This window comes from Haliotis cracherodii, unplaced genomic scaffold, assembly GCF_022045235.1.
Source record: "Haliotis cracherodii isolate W230 unplaced genomic scaffold, xgHalCrac1.p SCAF_16, whole genome shotgun sequence".
NCBI classification, from domain to species: Eukaryota; Metazoa; Mollusca; class Gastropoda; order Lepetellida; family Haliotidae; genus Haliotis; species Haliotis cracherodii.
The window spans coordinates 11,873,473-11,894,535 of NW_027266271.1; the positions used below are offsets into that span (position 1 = coordinate 11,873,473).

Consider the following 21,063-nt stretch of genomic DNA (forward strand, 5'->3'; position numbering starts at 1 on the left):
CACGCCATGATATAACTGGAATAATGTTAAAAGCGGTGTTAAACCCAACTCACTCACTCACACCATGGAAATATGTGAAACAAATGTTGAAATATTACCAGGAAACTTTTCAGGTAGCTACATCAGTACATCATCAAAAACATTTGCTTGATGACATGATTCCTGTTTGATAACATATCCATTTTGATTGCATTCAGCTTTGTACATAAAGGTTGGCAGCTGGAATATGCTGTCAGATTAAAAAATATTTTATCCAGCTGTTAGAGCCAGACTACGGATATGAAGTACATGCATTGCAGAACAATGAATGAAACATTTACATACCTGTCATGTTTTGTTTGCATGGTGTTTCTAGATGCTAACTGCAACTCAATCTGGTCATTCTAGCTGTCAAGTAAATATGTTCTACAAATGTATCTTCAGTTTTTACATGACAGTGCATTATATAGGACATCACCAGTGATGATAAAAATTAATATGTTTACAGGAATAATACATCTCTCCATCACCAAAGTTTTATGTTTTGTTAAATATATAAGTATGAATACTTTACAGAGTGGGTGAGTATCTACATGATCTAGATCACATAGATATTTTTATGGACCTATTTGAAGGAGTATGATAATAACACAGGCACAATCATCTACCCAGTTATCTTATGGCCAGACTCTTCAGTGGTAATTTATACTCCCCCTTATCAGCAGGAGCTGTGGATATGTCATACCAGGCCAGTGATTATGTCATTGCAACCCTCCCAAGAACCAGACCAGTCCTGAGTGAACATTATCCTAAACAGATAGCCAGGAACACTATCTGCTCATTTAACTCTGACCCCAGGGGTCACTTCGGGGCATGGGTCAGGTATCCTTTGATGCCCGCTGTGAGGTAGCCATAGGCTCTGATTGCACATTAATGTTATATACAGATTAACTTTCATCACACCTCTGCTGAAAGGGTTCTTGTTTGCATTGGAGATTAGTTTCTAATGTTAAGACATTTGCCTTTTCAACGTCAGCCTTTCTGGGCCAGTGTTTGTGATGCTTGGTGTAATTATGATGTCAGGTTGATGGTGGTGAGTTCTAAGGCGGCTGCTCATTAGCTTCAGGCCTTATTCTTTGCCTATTGATTTGATTGATGAATTGGTTGGGGATCAATAGGCCAGAGGATAAGCAGCTATTAATAATTGACGTTCAATAGGGAAGTTTACTGCTTCTTGAAGATAGATTTTAAATTGAGGAAGTTTGATAAAATATTGATTTATGCATGGTTGTGTTATGAATATCCCTGTGTTGTTTTTCAGCCCCAAATTTGAAACAGAAGTGCCTTAATTTTGGTCTTAAGCACAACTATGACAACCTGAAATTAAAAGAAAATTATTTGGGATGTTTACCTTTGATTTATAAGTGGATATGCAGATTTTAATTCCTTATTTGTATTTATGACTTAGTTATCTTCCATCAGACTTTTTGTGTGGGGCTTGTACACTTCACATAGGGATGAGGGCTAATTTCTGTATGTGGAGTCATTTCCACAAAAACAAGGTTGCTATAATATCCAGGGAATTATCATGGATTTCTTGTAACTGAGTGCCCTTGGCAGGCAAACTGGGAAAAAGTCATGATACTGTTCAAAATTGGATTTTTGAGGTTTCTTATTTTCGTAAACTCTGAGGAATTGGGTTTTAAACTCATTTGCTACAGACTTGGGACTGAATATCGGCTTCTGAGTAGGTCTAGATAAATCTCTGTCATCATATGGATCTTATCTCTAATATATTTAATATTCAACCTGGAAATTGTAGTCAGTTGTTCACCGAAAATTTGCTCAATATGAATTGATGTAATGGATAAGGCCGAAAGAACACCAATGAGCAGAACTCAATGATACTGAGTATGAAATTAAAGTGATGAGTGGTGGAGTGGTCTCGGTCACATTGTCATGGAGGCGACAGCAGCAGCAGCAGCAGCAGCAGTCATGTGACCCACCACCAGCTGGTGCCGAACCGATATTGCCAAGCATGATCAGGATGTGCAGTAGGCTGGAACTCTGAATTGGGGTCACCTTCATCAGTTGCACAAACAGCAGAACAGTAAATATGTTTATGATGAACACGCTTTTAATGAACTGATGGATATCAATTATAATTAACTTATTTTTTGGTCCCAAACATTTGCTGTATATATATCCTTTATAATTGCTTACAATGAATTATGGTTATAATGAACTAAAATTAGTGTCAAATTTGACTTCGATATCACTATAGTTTGCTGTATTGATATTTCCAGGGGAGTTAAAACGATACCTTGCAAGGCGTTAGTGTGGATGGTTTAAGCTTTAAGCCAGTACAATTTATAACGAACACGCTTATAACGAACTGACCGATATAACTAACTTAATATTAGTCCCGGCTGTTTGTTGTTTATATGTAATACTTATAACGAACCGTGGTTATTATGAACTAAAATTAGTGGTCCCTTTGAGTTCGTTATAAGCTTAGTTTACTGTATAATGAAAATGAAATAAAGTTGTGTTTGATCATTGCTAATGAGCATTTTTATGTAGCTTTACAATACAAATTTGTTTAGTTAATTTCCAAGTCATTGTTATTTTGTATGATTAAAGAGTCACATTTCAATAATAGCAGGTGGTTCAAACATGCAGTGTATGATTAAACTTATTGTTAGTTGTTATTTGTTTGTAGCAAATTACATATTGATCTTCATGTTTGAAGGTACATAATATTTAAATGCCTGACCCACTCCCTGTCCAATGAATTGGAAGTTTAGCATTACATTGCATGTGTTGTCATGTGAATCATTGTTTACAGTGAATATATCAGCTGTGGACAACTTGACAGTGCCTGGTAAGGATGTCCCAACACTGTAGGGCGCTTGGTAGAGTGAAAGAAACAGACTTGGCTTGTGTTGTATAACACAGTGGAAACTAGTTTCATGAAGTAACACCTTCACCACAGGCCATCAGAATATGTAATCCTCTTACCTATAGGCACACACAGACGAGTTCCTCATTAGCACCTGGTCTCACCTGGAATGTACTGAGGCCCATACTGATAAACCTGTTGTGATTCTGCGGTTGATGTGCAGGCCAACATCCCATAATACAAGTGACCTGTCCTCGGGGCAAAGTTTGGCCTGTTTGCCACAAGTGCAGATAGCATTTGTCACATTATCGTGGTTGGTTACCTGTGGAAGATGCAGGCATGGCAGCTCGGTGATGTTGGTTGAAAAACATTGATTGGTATTGTCTTACCTGACAGTGAGCTGGGGCACCTGCAAGGTTGTTCGAGGATGTTTTGTCTGTGTTTGTGTTTATTCTATTGATGATCACTGATGGAACTGTAAGCCGTTTTGGTAAGCTGGTACAGGGATGACCATGTGATGGGGAGATTGGTGTCAAATTCTATTTGCCTTGTTTTTGTGGTTGAGAGGTGTTTTGTTTATACAGAGTTTAATGATTTGTTGTTCAGTGTGATGATGTGATGGCCGCAACAGCTTTGCGAAAAAGCGTCAACTTTTTTATGTTGGGCTCGTGGAGTTTTGAAATGTACGTTACGAAGTCGACAAACATGAATTCATTGAGTTCCTGCGGTGTTCGTGGTGGAGATAAAAACATGATTTTGTTGTTATAATGTGGTATAAGTTGGTTACAGCAGTTTGTAACACACTGACAGTGGTGTGTTCCAGAACAGACGACACCTGTTGCATTGTCCCAGTTTCAAGTCCAGGATATTCATTCTTGTTGGAATATGTGTTGTGTTTTGTCCATGCTCTTAATACCTGCACTGATCAATTAATGTTGTTATCTGCATCGATTAACAAGAGAATTTTCTGACAACTGATACAAGATGAATTTGTCACGCTGCAATTTGAATCCTGAAATCAATGGAGTGAAGTGTATGCTAGTCATGGATAGCAAATTTTCAGGATGCGGAGATGCATTTCAATTGGGTTTGTAGAAGAGGTCATCTGATGAATATTTTCTGTCAATGCTTGCAACTTTTTATTTCTATCCATTTATCAAATTTTATTTCCATTTTACTGGGGCCATAGGTGGCTGAGTTGTCTAAGGTGCCACAATTTGTTTCCAGTTCACCCTGATTATGTTATCAGCGCCATACCCTGGATGATGCTCGTGGGTTTCAGCAAAGTGGTTAAGGTCTGAGACTTGCATCACTTCAGGCTTTCCTCCAACCTTAAGCTGACACACCATGATATAACTGGAATACATTTCAAAGCGTCATTCATCCCAAATCACTCACTCACTGACTATTTCCATGATGCCATCTTGACCAAAATGTGTTAACTTCTAAACCAGTTTTGCTACCATTGTAAACTTATCCATGTCTAGGCCTAACAATGAACGCAACAACTCTGTATTAATTTTGCAAATTGAAAGTGTGCATTGGTTTCATTTTTTTTTTTAAAATTGGGTTTTTATTCTTGGCTTGGCATTTCAAATGATAGAAAAATGTACCTTTGTCTGAAGGAATCCATACTGAGCTTGAGTTTGACTTCCACTCTACTTGAAGTTATGTTTATTGACCTGAAGCCAGGTTATTGTTATATATTGATTGCCTGTGGGTTCTGAGCGTTTGATACAGATCTGCTGCTTTGGATTTGATAAGTGGAAGTTTCTGATAAACATCTTTCTTACCAGTCAGTGTAAAAGTTTAAGGTAAATGTGTAGGGCAATGTGTTGGAGCTATAGTTGGACTTTTATCACTATTGACAGAGGAAATAAAAGGGTTTTTGACTTCAGACTTTTGACTTTGAAGTAATTATAGCTGTGATTTAACAGGCAGATCCTTTAAACATTTCCTTGATGTATAACTTTTGACAGTAGGCTTTTTCGTAAGCTCTTGTTTGTTATGGCTCATTTAAATTACATCAAGAGGATATTTTTTATGACAGTGTGCAGAAAGGTGGTTGTAGGCAGTTACGTTAATCCCATATTTCACTGACTTCTATCGTGTGTTGCTGATAGATCATCAGTCAGTTTACAAGAAATGTAATCAGTCATTATTTGAAATTTTGATACACTTAATAACAACAGAAGGCATGTTCACAATAAATTTCTGTGAAATTATGAGGTAGTGCTTATTTAATGAACACTACATATGATCATGTACAATGTCAACTATCCCGCTATCACCTGGCCCACCTTGCCCACCTTGCAGCGATTATAAACAACTCCCACCTGTATGACCTCACCTGTACTGGGTCATTAAAGTCACTTCCGCTAGATTGATAGATTTCTCACTATATTCAAGTCCGACTCAGGCTTACTGGCTCACTTGTCAACCTTTTCCTTTTTTCGACAGTCACATGATCGGATTTGCCTTTACCTGGGGCGTTAGAGCAGACATGTTGATGATAAATGTACAGTTTACAGCTTGAGTGGCTCCACCATTAGCAGAAACACTGAGAGAGAGTATTGGATATTTCAGATAGGATGTGAGGGAATGTGGCTCCGGCTACCTTGATGCCTCTGTTCTGTGGCAGGTCTGTGTGCTGTGGTGTGCTGCTGACCTGGACAAATAGGCTGTGTGACACAATGCTGGATTACATGCCCTAGTGTGTGACATTAGAGTGACATGCTGTACATGTATGCTGTGCAGACAGCGTCCTGGAAAAGATTCATTTTGGGATTTATATACCGGAGCATTATTTATCAGGTGGTCATGTTTCCTGTTGCAGGATTGGATTCAGTAAAGTATATCTGTGTAGAGATCTGACACCAGGGTACTAGATTCATGACCATATATTTTGTATTATGTTGATGTTTTGTATATGCTTATTTTTAGCCTGAGGTCATTTTAGAGGAGAGAAAACTTATATCTTAAGCTTTTGTTATCCTTTTTGAGAATGAATGAAAACATTATCACAGTGATATATTTTCATTGTTGAATAATATGGACTTGATTATGCAAATAGGTCTTTTTCTACAACCTTTCTATCTGAATCAGCTTGATCAGCATTGTTTATTTTTAACTTGATTATGCAATGAATAATATTTTAGACTGTTTAGGATGTAAGCGTTCAGCTTTGACCATTTCCTTGTTCAGTTAGCAATACCGCCAACAAACGATTTGGCCAAGATGTCCAATCCCTAATAATAACGAAAAGTCAATATATATGTTAATATTCCCATAGGTTGATGTGATGAAGGTGTTCTTTGTCAGATGCTGAGGATATTGACACTCTGTATGTAATGAGATCACACTTATTTATGTAAGGGGATGCTTATGTCCTCTCTTATTTGCATTATCATGATTATTATTGGGTGCGAATGGCGTAGGAAAAAGTTGAAATATATTTTGAAATGTGAAATTTTGAAATACTTGCTGGAGTATGTCTTGGACTAATAGCATGTGTTGGATTGAGCAGGTTTTGACTTTCACTCGTAGTGTTGGCCAGGGTACAGAGAGTATTGTGTTTCTCTGCTTCATCACATGTTGAGTATTGTTAGCGGTTATCTGAAGTGATAGGTTGACACGTCCACAGTGCTGTGTAGGTTAATGTTGTTTTGCTATTTATCATTGTTCAGTGGCCTGGGACAGTAATCTTGCTAATGGCCGTTTGAGATGACTGCAGATCCAACTATACTTCGAATGAAGGAAAATATTGAAATGCTCACTCATCCAAATTGGGTTGGTGGGGTAGCCTTGTGGTTAAAGCGTTCGCTCGTCATACCGAAGACCTGAGTTAGATTCCCCACATGGGTACAATGTGTGAAGCCCTGTTCAGGTGTCCCCTGCCGTGATATTGCTTGAATATTGCTAAAAGTGGTGTTAAACCATACTCACTCACTCTCATCAAAATTGAATTAATGTAAGGTTATGACACAGATCTTCTTTTATTGTTTTGTTTTTGTTTTTTACAAGAATCATGTCATGTAACTTGGACTTCCTGGACTTGTGGTGTCCTTATAGTTTGGCCTTGTATCTGAACATCTTCCAAATGACATAAGGGTTAGGGTGAGGATGCCTTGACTGAATGCTTAAATTTGAACACTGGATTTTGAGAGAATACCTGTGGTTTTTTTTGTTAGTGGATCGTCATTCAAGGTAAAACTTTCGACCAAATTAAAAACTATATATGTCATTATTTGTATGGAGGGATCTGTGTTGTTCCCATTGTCATCAAGGGAATGTCCAGTTTAGAAGGTGATGTGTTTGTCGTGTCAACGGCGACAATTTGTAATGACATAGTGGGCATACCAAGGATGTTGTTCTGTCAGCCTCCCCATCCAATGGCTAGGACCCAGGACGAGGACACTGACATGAGGACATGCTCCTCCTGTCTGTGTTGCCCTGTTGCTAAAGTGCCCGACAATCCCCTCACACCTTCAACTAGAAGCCAGTGTCAAGTTGATCAGTCCTGTTGTTGTAATTGTAGGTGAGGTGTAGTGTGGTGAGGTGAATGGGGTTTAACATAGCGTTCAATATTATTGCACTTATATTATGACCCATAGACGTGCATGCACATGAATGTGTGGCTGCTTATACTAGTCAGGACTAATGCTGGTTTTATGGAGGTGGCCACTGAGATACCATGCTCCAGTTTAACACATAACTGGATTGGGTGGTCAGGCTGACTTGATTAATGCATATCATCCTATAGCAATTGAGTGGACCGATGCTCATGATGTCAATCACTGGATTGTCTGGCCCATACTTGATAAAAAAAAAAGTTGATTATTTACAGACCGCCATCATCTAGCTTGAATGTTACTGAGTGCTGCTTAAACAACCAAAACAAACAAAAAAGGCCCACAGCCTGACTGGTGCTCGTTTTATTCCCTTAACGCTGAGTGCCAGGCAGAGTAACAACAAGTACCATCTTTACGGTCTTTTGATATGATGCGGCCTGGGGATCAAACCACCTCCATTTGATTTAACGGGCAGACCACATCATGAGTCCACATGGGCGGTATATTGTAGGAAATGTCAACATTGGTTGAAGTGAAGGTGCACTTGTGTGGATTGTTGGCAGTCAATCCAGTAATGAGTGGGTATATTACTGATGAGACCTGTGAGTGTGTCCACCTCGCTGGACCTTTCACCATGCTGCTACAAGTTGATGACCACAAGTGGTCTGTGCTGTGAACAGTGTTTGAAACAATTTTAAAACCCAACAAGACTCTCAGGCAGGTGACATAAATGTTGCCTGCCCATCTTCAAAGTTACCTGCCCGCATTCAGACATTATGAACATTGAAAAAAATAAGAGACAAATGGCATCTTGATTCAGTTGAAATAATGCAAACAAATACTTGAGAGTCTACAAGGAGTTATGATAAAACTGACTATGTAAGTAGTCTTAACATTATCTGCCAGAATGTAGGGCAGGTGGAGGATTATACGGAAGCCTTTTAGGGCCATTTGTTTTTTTGTTTTTTTCGATACTATCCTGAAATTTCAAGATACTAAGTTGAAATTTCAAGATTCTAAGTTGAAATTTCAAGATACTTTCTTGAAATTTTAAGATAGTAAAGATACCGAGTTGAAATTTCAAGATAATAAGTTTTTAACATCCTAAGATGTAAAAATACGTTTGAAGTGAATAATCTTGAAATTTCAACTTAGTATCTTGAAATTTCAACTTAGTATCTTGAAATTTCAACTTAGTATCTTGAAATTTCAAGATAGTATTGAAAAAATTAAAAAAAACAAATGGCCCTAAAAGGCTTCCGTAGGATTATTTCATGCAGCCCAACAGAAAAGTTACCAGCGTTGGACATGCAGTTATTTTGGACACTTGGTGTGAATATGTTGAAATGTGGAGGATTTGCATTGTTCTTGACCTTGTGCATGAACCTACTGACTAATCACACACTGTTCCTGTGCTTTGAAGCTGTCTATCAGTATCATTGTGGTTACTTCTGTGTGTGATGCCTCCTCAAGAGACATGATGTGGAATCAGAGCTTCATTTGTCATGATGACAGTGCCTTAGAGCATCACCCCCAAACTGTTCAGGGATGCAGTACACTGTAATAGTAAACAACAGCTATTGTACGTCGGTCAGTGAATGGATAGCAAGTTTTCCAGCTTTTAGCGATGTTCCTGTAATAACACTGCAGAGGACACCCAGAATGGGCTTCACATATCGTACCAATGTGGGAATCAAACCTGATTTTTGCCTCAGGGCAAGTAAACATTAAAAGAAATGTCTCACAATGGTCAAATTTAAGTCTGTCAAAATTTTATAAAAAAAATTCTAGTAACTGTGAATTTGTCCATAGTTGTTGAGATGTGTCACTCATGATAAACTATGTCCTTGATATTCCGCTGATTGCCTCTGTTCAATGATGTGAGCCTAAAGGGCTGCACTATTTGCTGGGCTACGCTTCATTTGACTGGCTTTCTTTTATGGTAAAAGCTTGCATGCATCATATGGTCTGGATAATTTGGGATTATTAATTGGTGTTTATTGACTGTTTGTTCTGCACGAGTCTGCAAGAATATCTCTACTGTAATACTATTGTATAACCAGGATAAGTATTAACACTTGTCCGCTAGCCCAGGGCTAGAACAAATTCCTGCTCACTCATACAAATCTCCAAATTCCCTCATTGTTTTAACATTACAACGGCATATTATTTTTACCTGGACTAGTCAAGCTTTTGAGTTTAGTTGTAAACGTGATAACGATATTACTGTGAACCACTTGTTAATTATTTACATATTATTGAGTTTATTGAGAAAGAAGGCATCACATTGATGTATGAAGCTAGATAGTAGTTTGAGCAAGGCAATCTCATTGGCATGTTTATCAGTTTTCACATCAATAACACTAACCATTATAGGATAACCATGTCTATCACATTCAAACTGTATGCATGGTCTGTGTAAATGAATACTGCAGTACAAAATAATTGATAATGTACGGTGAAATGTATCAGCCTTAGAAATGCACCTTTAGTATATACTACTCAAGAGAAGTTAAGGACCACCTTATTCATTTCTTTCATACTACTGCAGTTAATCTGTAATGCCATGACAGATTATCTATGTTAATATGAAAGAATTTGGTGGTTCTTAACCTTTTTGAGCGGTGTAGGTATTGTTTCCAAGCTGTAGGACCTGTTAATACTTGTGACCGTGTTCAAACGAAACCTCATAGGCCGATTAAGGACGATTGAGTTGTTGATAAATGAGTAGAAGACGTAATTAAACTGTGGATACAGTGTGAGCTTGTTGATAAAATATTTGTAGCCATCTCTGTCTGTATGGTCAGACTGTTTGCTGGAGGTACGCCTCCTCTGAGACAAGCAGCCTTTGTTCCAGTTCTACAACCTGTCTGTTTACTGAAACAATTACCGTGTCTCTGAGAAGCAGGAACTATAAAAAACAACCTTGTTATTACTGAAACATGTTTTTGGACTGGAATGTTTGATTAGTGAACTGTGAAAAAACCCATCTACGCTGGTTATCGCCAGTGCATCCCAGGTGTTCTGACGTTGTGGCTGGAACCTATGTAGGAATGATGGCAGTGTCTGTGTGTCCATATTTCATTTGTCATCATGTATTTTGTGAAGCATGAGGATTATGGCGACATGGATGATTTTGTGTGTAGAGAGCAGTGACCACGACAATTTCAGACGTTAAATCATGTTGGCTTCCTAAAATATATTTTTTGCTCTTCAAAATTTGAAATGTTGCCAGTGGAGTACAAAGTGGAAATAGTTTTGAAGATGCGGTGTGCTCTTTGATGCCTGGATTAGCAGAGTGATGTTGAAATGGAAAGTTGTAGTTTAAACAATTGGTGAAATTAGTGTGAAGTGATTCGTTCAACGGTTCTCCGGAATATCAGGTGTCGGTGGCAAGGTACTTAGTATGAAATGTGCTCAATGTTTGTACTTAATCTCAACTCTTGTTCAAATGGATTCCAAGATATGTTATTTGTGTGAGTTGTCTCAGATTTGTCTGGCTTGTTGTGTTGTCTGGCTTCATGATTGATGACTTGTAAATGATGTGTATATTACCCATGAGTCACCTGGCAAGTGGCGGATGATTTCATGTCACCCCTTGTAGTAAATGCACAATCATGTTGTGGTCGATATTGTTGTCAGATTTGGATTGGGAAGAAAGGTTGATATCTTTATGTGGGTCAAGATGACTTGGCAACATCATCAGCTTGTTCAACATCTCTGTAGAGGTGGCAGCATCATCAGCTTGTTCAGCATCTCTGTAGAGGTGGCAGCATCATCAGCTTGTTCAGCATCTCTGTAGAGGTGGCAACATCATCAGCTTGTTCAGCATCTCTGTAGAGGTGGCAACATCATCAGCTTGTTCAGCATCTCTGTAGGGGTGGCAACATCATCTGCTTGTTCAGCATCTCTGTAGAGATGGCAGCATCATCAGCTTGTTCAGCATCTCTGTAGAGGCCATCTGCACTCTTTGGCAGAAACAGTTCCGATGTGACATTAAATTTACCTCACAGTAATGGATTATTGTTGAGTCGGTATAAAATCTACATTTCAATTGGGCTGTGAGAAATTGTCACAGAGACAGTGTTAGATACCTGATATTCATCCATGAAAGTGTATCCTTGGGAGAGTAGTGTACCAGTTTCTCAAGGTTTGACTGTTTTAGTCTGCTATTTTAACCACTAGTTAGAAGCTGGTGTCTATTAAAATGTTTTCCTGTCTAGAAAGATAAGCTGATACTAGTCCGTAAACTAAGAATACTATCTTCTGAAAATAATGCCAAAATACAACTTCGGCCAAGAGGACACAATGTTTGGTGCGTTGATTGCTGTGTGGTTTTAATGGCTTCATGTCGCTATTTTCCTAAATGTCCAGTTAGACAGTTGTCTCCCCTGTTGACACATTTTGTGATATAGTGTTTCAAATGAACTGCTTGAGGATATAGATAACAGCATAGAGGCTGAACGAGGATTTCTGGGATGTCACATGTTATCAGTAACTGATACAATCAACTGAATGTCATAGCTTGCAGTTGTCTCCCTGTACCTGGTTACCCGTCTGTTGATATTCTTAATGGTAGAGCTATTCGTTATGAATGACCAAGTTCGGAGCTCATCCTGATTTGTGAGAGCCATGTTGCTTATTTCAAAATGTTTCATTTCCAGATAAACTGACAAATGTTGGATTTAATAATTCCCCCTGTGTGACCGTGAATCGAACCTGACGTAACATACAGAACAGCTGTCTGTACATTGGATAAACTGTTCTCTTGGCTTATTTGGAATGTAGAACTTGTACTCTGGACACAATTACAATCTTGCTGTGTGGTATTCTGGTGTCCTGTAGAGTCACGAGGATAGTTGTACACCTGTTGTTAAGACTCACCCTTGCTATGCCTGAGTGTTGTGTGGACTCCCCGCATGACAATTTCCAAATGGAACGAAGTGACCTTTCACCGTTTAGAAGGACTGGATCTTTGAGAGTACCGAGAAGTGAAGGTACTCTGCAGACATTGGCGCGATGTGACTCGTTGCGGTTACCGAGGAATGGCGGCTCACCACTGACCCGGAGTAATTCTCTACGGGTCATGGGAAGAAGACAAAGATCCTTCACACAACCAGAGGCACCGCTCTCAGATAAAATCCTTGAACATCTCATGGTACACTCTATTCCATTGTATTCTACTTGCTGTCACCATCATACCATGTTCCAAATTTGAATAATGAAACACCATAAAAATGAACTCCCCCTGATTTGCTAAAAGATGGTCAAATTTTAAGCAATGTGTATTCACTCTTGCACGTGAAAAAACAAACAAGTTATTTTATTATTTATTTATACAATTACTTTGCTGCGTTTTTGGTGGTTTCTGGTATCCTTGAAGTTTGCCAGTATTGTATATAGATACAGATACATCTACACATGCATCTACAGATACATCTACACATACATCTACACATGCATCTACACATGCATCTACCAAAGCAAACAGTTACACTTTCCACAGCTAGTGTTGAGGTGTGTGTTTTGATTGTGATGTGTCAGTGTGTGTATACTATATGCTTCCATGTTGCAGATATCGGTGAATGGCCTGGAGGTGCTGTGTCTCATGGTGGATCGCATGGGCGAGGAGTTCAAACCACATGTCACCTCAGGTAGGTGCTGATGTTTTCCGCAATGTGTGCAGGTGATCATATAAAGAAATACCTGAAGTGAATACTTGCTTAAATTATCAGTGTTGACAGAGATACAGAATACTATAAAATCCTGGGTTCCTATGCCAGAACATGCTGTAGGATGTGTGGACCAGGACCCCAGTACCACATGCTCCATGTGTGGGGTAGGGTGCAGGGTAGGTCCCTAGCATCCCATGCTCATCTTCCTGTGGGGGTTCATTTGCAGGGTAGGTCCCTGTGGGGGTTCATGTGCAGAGGAGGTCCCTAGCATCCCATGCTTGTCTCCCAGTTGGTGTCAGGTGCAGGGTAGGTCCCTAGCATCCCATGATTATCTCCCTGTGGGGGTTCATGTGCAGGGTAGGTCCCTAGCATCCCATGCTTGTGTCCCTGTAGGGGTTCATGTGCAGGGTAGGTCCCTAGCATCCCATGCTTGTCTCCCTGTGGGGGTCAGGTGCAGAGTAGGTCCCTAGCATCCTGTGCTTTTCTCCCTGTGGGGGTCAGGTGCAGGATAGGTCCCTAGCATCCCATGTTTGTCTCCCTGTGGGGGTTCATGTGCAGGGTAGGTCCCTAGCATCCTATGCTCGTCTCCCTGTGGGGGTCAGGTGCAGGGTAGGCCCTTAGTATCCCATGCTTGTCTCCCTGTGGGGGTTCATGTGCAAGGTAGGTCCCTAGCATCCTATGCTCGTCTCCCTGTGGGGGTTCATGTGCAGAGTTGGTCCCTTATGCTTGTCTCCCTGTGGGGGTTCATGTGCAAGGTAGGTCCCTAGCATCCTATGCTCGTCTCCCTGTGGGGGTTCATGTGCAGAGTTGGTCCCTTATGCTTGTCTCCCTGTGGGGTGAGGTGAAGTGTAGGTTGGTAGTAACCAACGCCTGTCAGTCGGATGTATGTGATTTTCAATTGTGCTGAATGAATGTTGATGTGATATATATCACAACTATTTGAGAATATCATTCAGGTCAGTCCCTGAGAAGAGGCAGGGAAAGAAAGATCAGTGAAGCTGCACTAATGAAAGCATTTAGCGACCAATGACATCTATCTGACTGATGTATATTTATACAATGGACATACCTGTATGTTAGTCCTATGTGATACTGCCATGGTTGTTTTGTGTTATCAATTTATGATGTGGCTAACGGGATGAATGTATACTGTGGCGATCGTATAATTTATAAAGTAAAAATGTATACCATATTACAACAGGGTACAGGCACCAACATTTAGCAGCGATAGAAACTAATATTTGTACTCTACTAGTCCTTATGATGAGGAAAACAGATTGCCAAACCATTAAAAATCGCAAATTTCTACAAGTCCTTATGGTACCTAATCTAGTATTTACCAGAGAATGGAAAGTGTGTTAGGTTGTCTTCGCCTCCCGATAGCTTGTGATTGTGGGAAGGGAGATAACCCTTGCTGTTAGGTTGTGTTGCAGTGATTTATTCCATTCTGCATACACATACCATTTCAAGTAGCTTATCTCGTTAAAAATAGCAAATCTGTTACCTGCCTTAAAAAATATAATGATATTGATAACAAGGCATCTGGGGTCCTTGATGCTTGTTGCTAGAGCATGTGAATCTAGTGACTCCCTGAATATTTGTAACATTGGTATTGGGGTTATCAGCATGAGAATTTCTTTTTTTCAAAGACTAGTCCAGAGGGCCTGTGTTAACCTTATTCACTGGTCTTCAGCGTTTGCATCTAGTCCTGTTGGAACAAGACAAACAATGTTTACCGTGCTTACATTTTCAGTTTTGCAAAATTGAAGCATTGGTAACTGGTTCAGAATCATAGCCCTCAAATGCCACTTGTCAATGAGGACTACCATTATTGGAGTTTTACATGTCCTCAACACAATTTAGTAGTCTTGGGCTTTCGGACTAGCATGCATTTCGAAGACTTGGTTATGACAAGGACCCCTTTACTATTCTGCTTCACTTTGAACACTGATAATAGAGATGAAGTGTGGGTATTTCATATGACCTCTTATATTGTTGCAGTGTTACCGGCAGTTATCGACCGGCTTGGGGATTCCAAGGATCAGGTATGTGTTACTGCAATGTATTTTTTAATCCTGTTTGGCCAAATATCTGATTGCCTACCAGTATCACTGCATCTTGTATCTTGTCACATCCAGATGCTACATGCCCACAGGTAAAGTCAAATATATTATTGGAAATCACACTGCATACATAATCAACATTACGTTTGTCTTGCAGTATAATACTTTTTGAAAAAAAGTAGCTGCAAATAAACAGTTTGATTTGTTTTGTGACTGACAAATTTATGTTCTTGCAATGCTTGTTTGTCCCCACGCATGGGGATTCCGGGTTCGAAAAGGCTTGGTTGACTTGGTATATTGCATGCAATCATACCCCGATTATGGGTTGATGCTCATAATATCAATCACTGGATAATCGGTCCAGACTCAATTATTTATGGTCATATTGCTGGAATCCTGCAGCATTACCCAAAAAACATTTGTTTGAGCCTACCCTAATATTTGCTCCTTGTTCAGACTTAATGCATGATTTTGTTGTTGTCCCAGGTCCGAGAAAAAGCTCAGGACCTGCTGCTGAAGCTGATGATGCCAGCATCTTCCCCACAGGTAGGTGAAATACTCATATGCCAGGGAACATCTTCCTGACTGATAGTTTACAATACCATATACCATGGTGTACTGTCTCAACAGGAGGGCTATAACACCATTACCGTATTCGACGTAATAAGCGCCCAGGGCACTCTCAAAATTAGAAATAGGGGGCTCTTATTGGAATATTATTTTGGTGGAAAAAACAGTAGAAAGATTCATTTCGTGGTTTATGCTGACTGCCTGAACTGTTTATATACGACAAATATATTTTGCCAGAATTTAATTGCTCTGCTCTGTTATGTACTAGTGCTATGTGGGTAATACAGCTGCACTGTTATGTACTAGTGCTATGTGTAATACAGCTGCATCCTGTGTATGTCTAGTGCTATGTCAACAGATTATTAAGCATTTTTACCTTGGGTAATTTTTTCAATGAATATTATGGTCAATGGTAAGACTTGTAATGTATTTAGTAATATTTGCTCATTCATTACCTTGTTTTCAGTATGTCTTTGAACGACTAACGGGTGCATTCTCACACAAGCTGTGGCATGTTCGAGAGGGTGTTCTTGTGTGTCTACAGAACACAATTAACAGGTGCGTCAAAACATATACTATATTTCCACATGATAAGTTACATGTCAGAGACCCCTGTGAAGACCATAGACCAACAACCCATGACTTACGGGATCGGGTGGTCAGGCTTGCCGACTTTGTTGATGCATGTCATCGTTTCCAAATTCAGGGTTCTCAAGGAATTTTCTGACCTGGGCCCCGTTCCTCAAAGCGATCTTAGCACTAAGGTGATCGCAAGTCCCATACTTTACCATAGGCTTACGATCATTGTAGTGCTAAGATCGCTTTGTGGAACGGGGCCCTGGACCATTTATCTGATTTTTTTTTAGATATTCCAGAGTTACACCTATACTTGCCCTTACAGCACAATGCTTAAATGCCCCACTCACTTTGAAAATGTGGTCCTTTTTTCAAATTTAGGGGCTAAAAAAGCACAAGGCCCCACCCTAGAATTATCCCTGCCAATTGCGTAGATTGATGCTCATGATGTCAATCAGTGGATTGCCTCATTTATTTAAAGCCTGTCATCATGTGTCATAATATCGCTGTGTGCAATGTTAAACATCAAACAAACATGAGAGATCTCTTAGGTTCTACATAAACAAATGTTGTTTAAGACCCTTTAGAGATTCTAGTAAATAAATGGCAATAATTGCTCCCAACTCTGCTGTTCCATGGAAATCCAGAATTCAGATTGCCACAATGATGATGGAAACATTGCAAGAGGAAGCCCTGTGTTTGAATGTTGATATGTGTGTGTTTCTTGTTCAGATATGGTGCCCGCTGTTTACAATTGTCCAAGTTAGTTCCTGCCATATGCAAGCTTCTGGAAGATCAGAGTGGACCAGTAAGTAGAAACACCATTACTCTCATGTGCACTGAAAACATAGCATAAACAATTGTTTATGATAAAGTAATTGGATATTGATGGTTATTGTGGAATCTTCTCTGCCAGAGAGAACTGCGATGGATTCTGGGATATAATTAGACTTGTTCAGAGGCCCCATTCGGTCCCAAATCTGCACAAATTTCAGTAAAAGTTACAAAAATGGATTTAAAGTTTGCATATATATGTTAGTAACTAAAAGCTAATTTTATAGAGCCCATCTTGGATTCAGCTACATTTATATTGCAGGTATAGACAGCATAAGGTCATATTCTTTTATGTAGAGTAAAAACTGGTCTTACAATTACCTCAGAGAGTTTTTAGGTGGTTATATTTGTATTGGCAGCACACATCTTAATCCCATCCCTGTTTGCTGGAGGTGTAATACTTGTATGTCCAGTATCATTACCTGCATCTAATTACCAACACTTGTGTGTTCTAGTTTTTGCCTCATAATGTCAGTTGGCAGTCCTACCCACATACACATAGATAATCTTAAAATAGCTCCCAAGCTGTGATTGTCAACACATTACCTAAGCCTGTGAACTTTACTTAGCGTTTTGCGAGGGGTAATGAGTGTGGTTTTGAGGATTTGTAGTTTGCTGATGAATGTCAAATCAATGTTTAGCATTTTTGGCCCCTGATTTGCAGGTCCGAGAGGCAGCCGTGAACACCCTGACAGAAATCTACCGGCATGTCGGAGAGAGGGTTCGCAGTGACCTACAGAAGAAAGGCGTCTCTGCCCAGAGGTTTGTTGTCGGATGCTGACATTCTTTGTTATGTAACCCTGCTTCTCTGCGGAACAGTCGGTGCAAAGCTCAACCCAAACAAATAAACCAAGATGTTATTTACAAATATTGTAGACACAGAAAACTTAGAAAAAAGGACATCATGAGGAGTGGACGAAGGGTATGCTGAATCGGAATACACTAGAACTTTACCTGTGATGAATTTTTTGTGTGTTCTGATTACATGGTCATCTTATTGGTCTCGTCGAAAGATTTGAGACACTAAAAAGATTTAATTTGATCTTGAAGGGGCTTGATGAGAGTGTGTTTGGATGCACTATTTACATTTATTTCAATTCATGGAAGAATGCTTCAGTAGAAAATGTGAGCCTTTTCATTTGACATTTGACGTTAAAACATGTTGAAAAAACCCAGTTACTTTCTTCTTTTAAAGTAGTAAACACTTCTTTGACTTTGTGTTTGAAATTCATTTTTTGTGGGGATTTGGGGGTTCTAAAAATGACAAGAAAATATTTGTGCTGTGATTTTTCAGTTACCTTGAATTTTGAGAAGACCCCCCCTGAATTTCTTTTCATCGGGCAGTTTGTTGGCCATTGTTTACATGTGCAAACAGATGTTATTTCACCCAACGTGTTACTTATAGAACACTTTTAGAAAAGGTAATTAGGAATATATAGTAAGCCAGAAAAGTAATTCATTACATAGCGTGCCAAATACATAGTGTGTTGTTTCAGTCTGTTTGTCTGATAAAGGAATTTAAATGGTTGGTAAGTCTCTCCCTGTGTCTTGGTTGATGCTCACACAGTGTGAGACGTAGGTCATCATATCAACAACTGGCAGTGATGCAAATTAACCAGAAACGTTTACTAGCCTGAAAAGTGTCAATTTACAAAGATACCTCCTAAAAATCATGTTACCCCAATAGCTCTGTGGATACCCTCAACATTAGACAAGATGACGCAGTCTGGTGCACGAATGTCAATTTGCCTGCTTTCCCTTTCTAGATTTGATTAATTCCGGGGTAGAATAGGTCTTCAGCAACCCATGCTTGCCGTAAAAGGTGACTATGCTTGTCGTAAAAGGCGACTAACAGGATCGGGTGGTCAGACTCACTGACTTGGTTGATGCATGTCATCGATCCCAATTGCGTGGACTGATGCTCATGATATCAATTACTGTCTGGTCCAGACTGGATTATTTACAGACCGCCGTCATATAGCTGGAATATTGCTGAGTGCGGCGTTAAACAACAAACCAACCAACTAGATTTGATTATTTACATTACCCCGGGATTGGGATGTGGAAGACCTGACAATGGTGTTATGTAACAATACCTCTCATCACTTGGATCATCATGTTTGCCAGTGACTCCTTACCTCCGTACACGACTTTACTTTTCATCCCTCTATTCTTACTTCAGACAATAAGAGTGATAGATTAATACAAGTACAAATTGGGCTATTTCTAGATTTCCTTGTAAGCACCAGGAAACTAGAGCCTTGTCTTTGATACTGAGGATATATGGGGAGAGAGGCTCGTGTGTTTTAAGTCGTTGGTCAACATGATTGGCAGGGCGACACGTGTGTTTACTGCAGATGTTGGCCGTGAGCTCTCCTTGCTTTGTCAACACACGGACCCTCTTGAGCCATAGTGTCACTTTAGACTCGGCCTCTTCATATGACCTTGTTCATCATTACCATAGGTGTAAGAGTTCAACTGCACCTGCAATTCAGATTTCTTTCGTCAGGTAAACAGTTTTGGGGGACCAAATTTTTAAGAAATTGATTCTTTATGTAAATCCTATTGCTTGTTGTAAGAACTGACTGGTTCATCTGGCCCAGACTTGATTATTTACAGGTCGCCATGATAAAGCTGTTGTATTGCACATTAGTGTAAAGGGGCTGTCAGGGAGCCTAGTGGTTAAAGCGTTCTTTCGCTACGCCGAAGCCCATTTCTGGTGTCCCCGGCCATTATATTGCTGGAATATTGCGAAAAGCAGCATTAAACAATACTCACTCACTCATTAGTGTAAAACAACATTCATTCACTCTTGTAAGCTTATTCTCTTATTTTTTTAACCATGGGTTGAGATTTTGATTCATTTTGCTCAGTTGTTACCAGTTGTCATTTTATTTTTATTGAATCAGTTCTACATGGTGTGTATTTGGTCTTCCAGGTTAAAACACATCTTCCAGAAGTTTGATGAACAGAAACTGTCAGGCAACATGGTAGCTACAGCTGATATGATGGGTAAGTGACCGTTTGTGTGAAATACTTGCCTCCATCACCACAGGACTCTCACAACACAATACATCTACCCACGGGGATCACTGGTAGGAATACAGGTCCCATCAACATGCCTGCCCTAACAGGGGCGGTGGGGTTGCCTAGTGGTTAAAGCTTTTGCTTTTGTGATGTTGCTGAAATATTGCTAAAAGTGACGTAAAACCATACTAACTCACTTGCCGCGAGAGACGACCTAATGGATTGGGTGGTCATGCTTAATGACTTTGGTGATAGCATATCATTGTATCCCAATTGCGTGGATCCATGATCATGATGTCAATCACTGGATTGTCTGGTCCAGACTAGAATATTTACAAACCGACGTCATATAGCTGGAATATTGCTGAAAACCGCATTAAACAAAAATCAAACAAGAACTATACATCTCAATTACAACTATCAAGTGGAATATTGTTTTACTGGATTGAATGCAGGCATTCCCAGCATTGACTTATCCATCCATCATGTTTGTAATTGTATTCTTGATGACACTTATGACATGGTATGGAGCCACATCAAATATTCTACATTTATGATTCTACATTATACTTTGTGTTCGACTGGTTTTTTATGTACACATGATAGAGTTGTTACCCTTTTCTGGCCCTTTTTCTTGTGGTTTGAATTTCAGTTTTGTACTCTTTATGATCCTTGTTCTGTCGGTATCATGTATACCTTGAGGACTTAACCATTTAATTTTGGTAACATTGAGCAGAACTGCTGTTAAAAACAGCATGAAACTGCAAGACACCAACACGTTCTATTGCCATATCGCATGCCATCAATTACTTGACCCTGTTTCTGTTGTGATCACTTTTAGGGCTTATTCTACTTAGGCTGTGTGG

At 39.6% G+C, this 21,063-nt stretch overlaps 1 protein-coding gene across 19 annotated transcripts in view; it reads left to right on the forward strand.

Moving 5' to 3' along the window:
- Positions 1-21,063, forward strand: part of LOC139463825 (CLIP-associating protein 1-like) — a 149,266-nt gene that overhangs the window by 34,797 nt on the left and 93,406 nt on the right. For 13 of the 19 annotated variants that reach the window (XM_071245183.1, XM_071245187.1, XM_071245174.1 and 10 more), the window contains exons 1-9: positions 5,318-5,695; positions 12,117-12,610; positions 13,028-13,106; positions 15,129-15,172; positions 15,677-15,736; positions 16,227-16,318; positions 17,069-17,144; positions 17,835-17,932; positions 20,109-20,182. In XM_071245183.1, the coding sequence (XP_071101284.1) occupies positions 12,344-12,610; positions 13,028-13,106; positions 15,129-15,172; positions 15,677-15,736; positions 16,227-16,318; positions 17,069-17,144; positions 17,835-17,932; positions 20,109-20,182 (790 nt within the window). In that variant the 5' untranslated portion in view covers positions 5,318-5,695; positions 12,117-12,343. Of the gene's footprint in view, positions 1-5,316; positions 5,696-12,116; positions 12,611-13,027; positions 13,107-15,128; positions 15,173-15,676; positions 15,737-16,226; positions 16,319-17,068; positions 17,145-17,834; positions 17,933-20,108; positions 20,183-21,063 lie in introns of those variants that run through there. The other 6 variants (XM_071245181.1, XM_071245191.1, XM_071245196.1 and 3 more) reach the window with 3 other exon arrangements.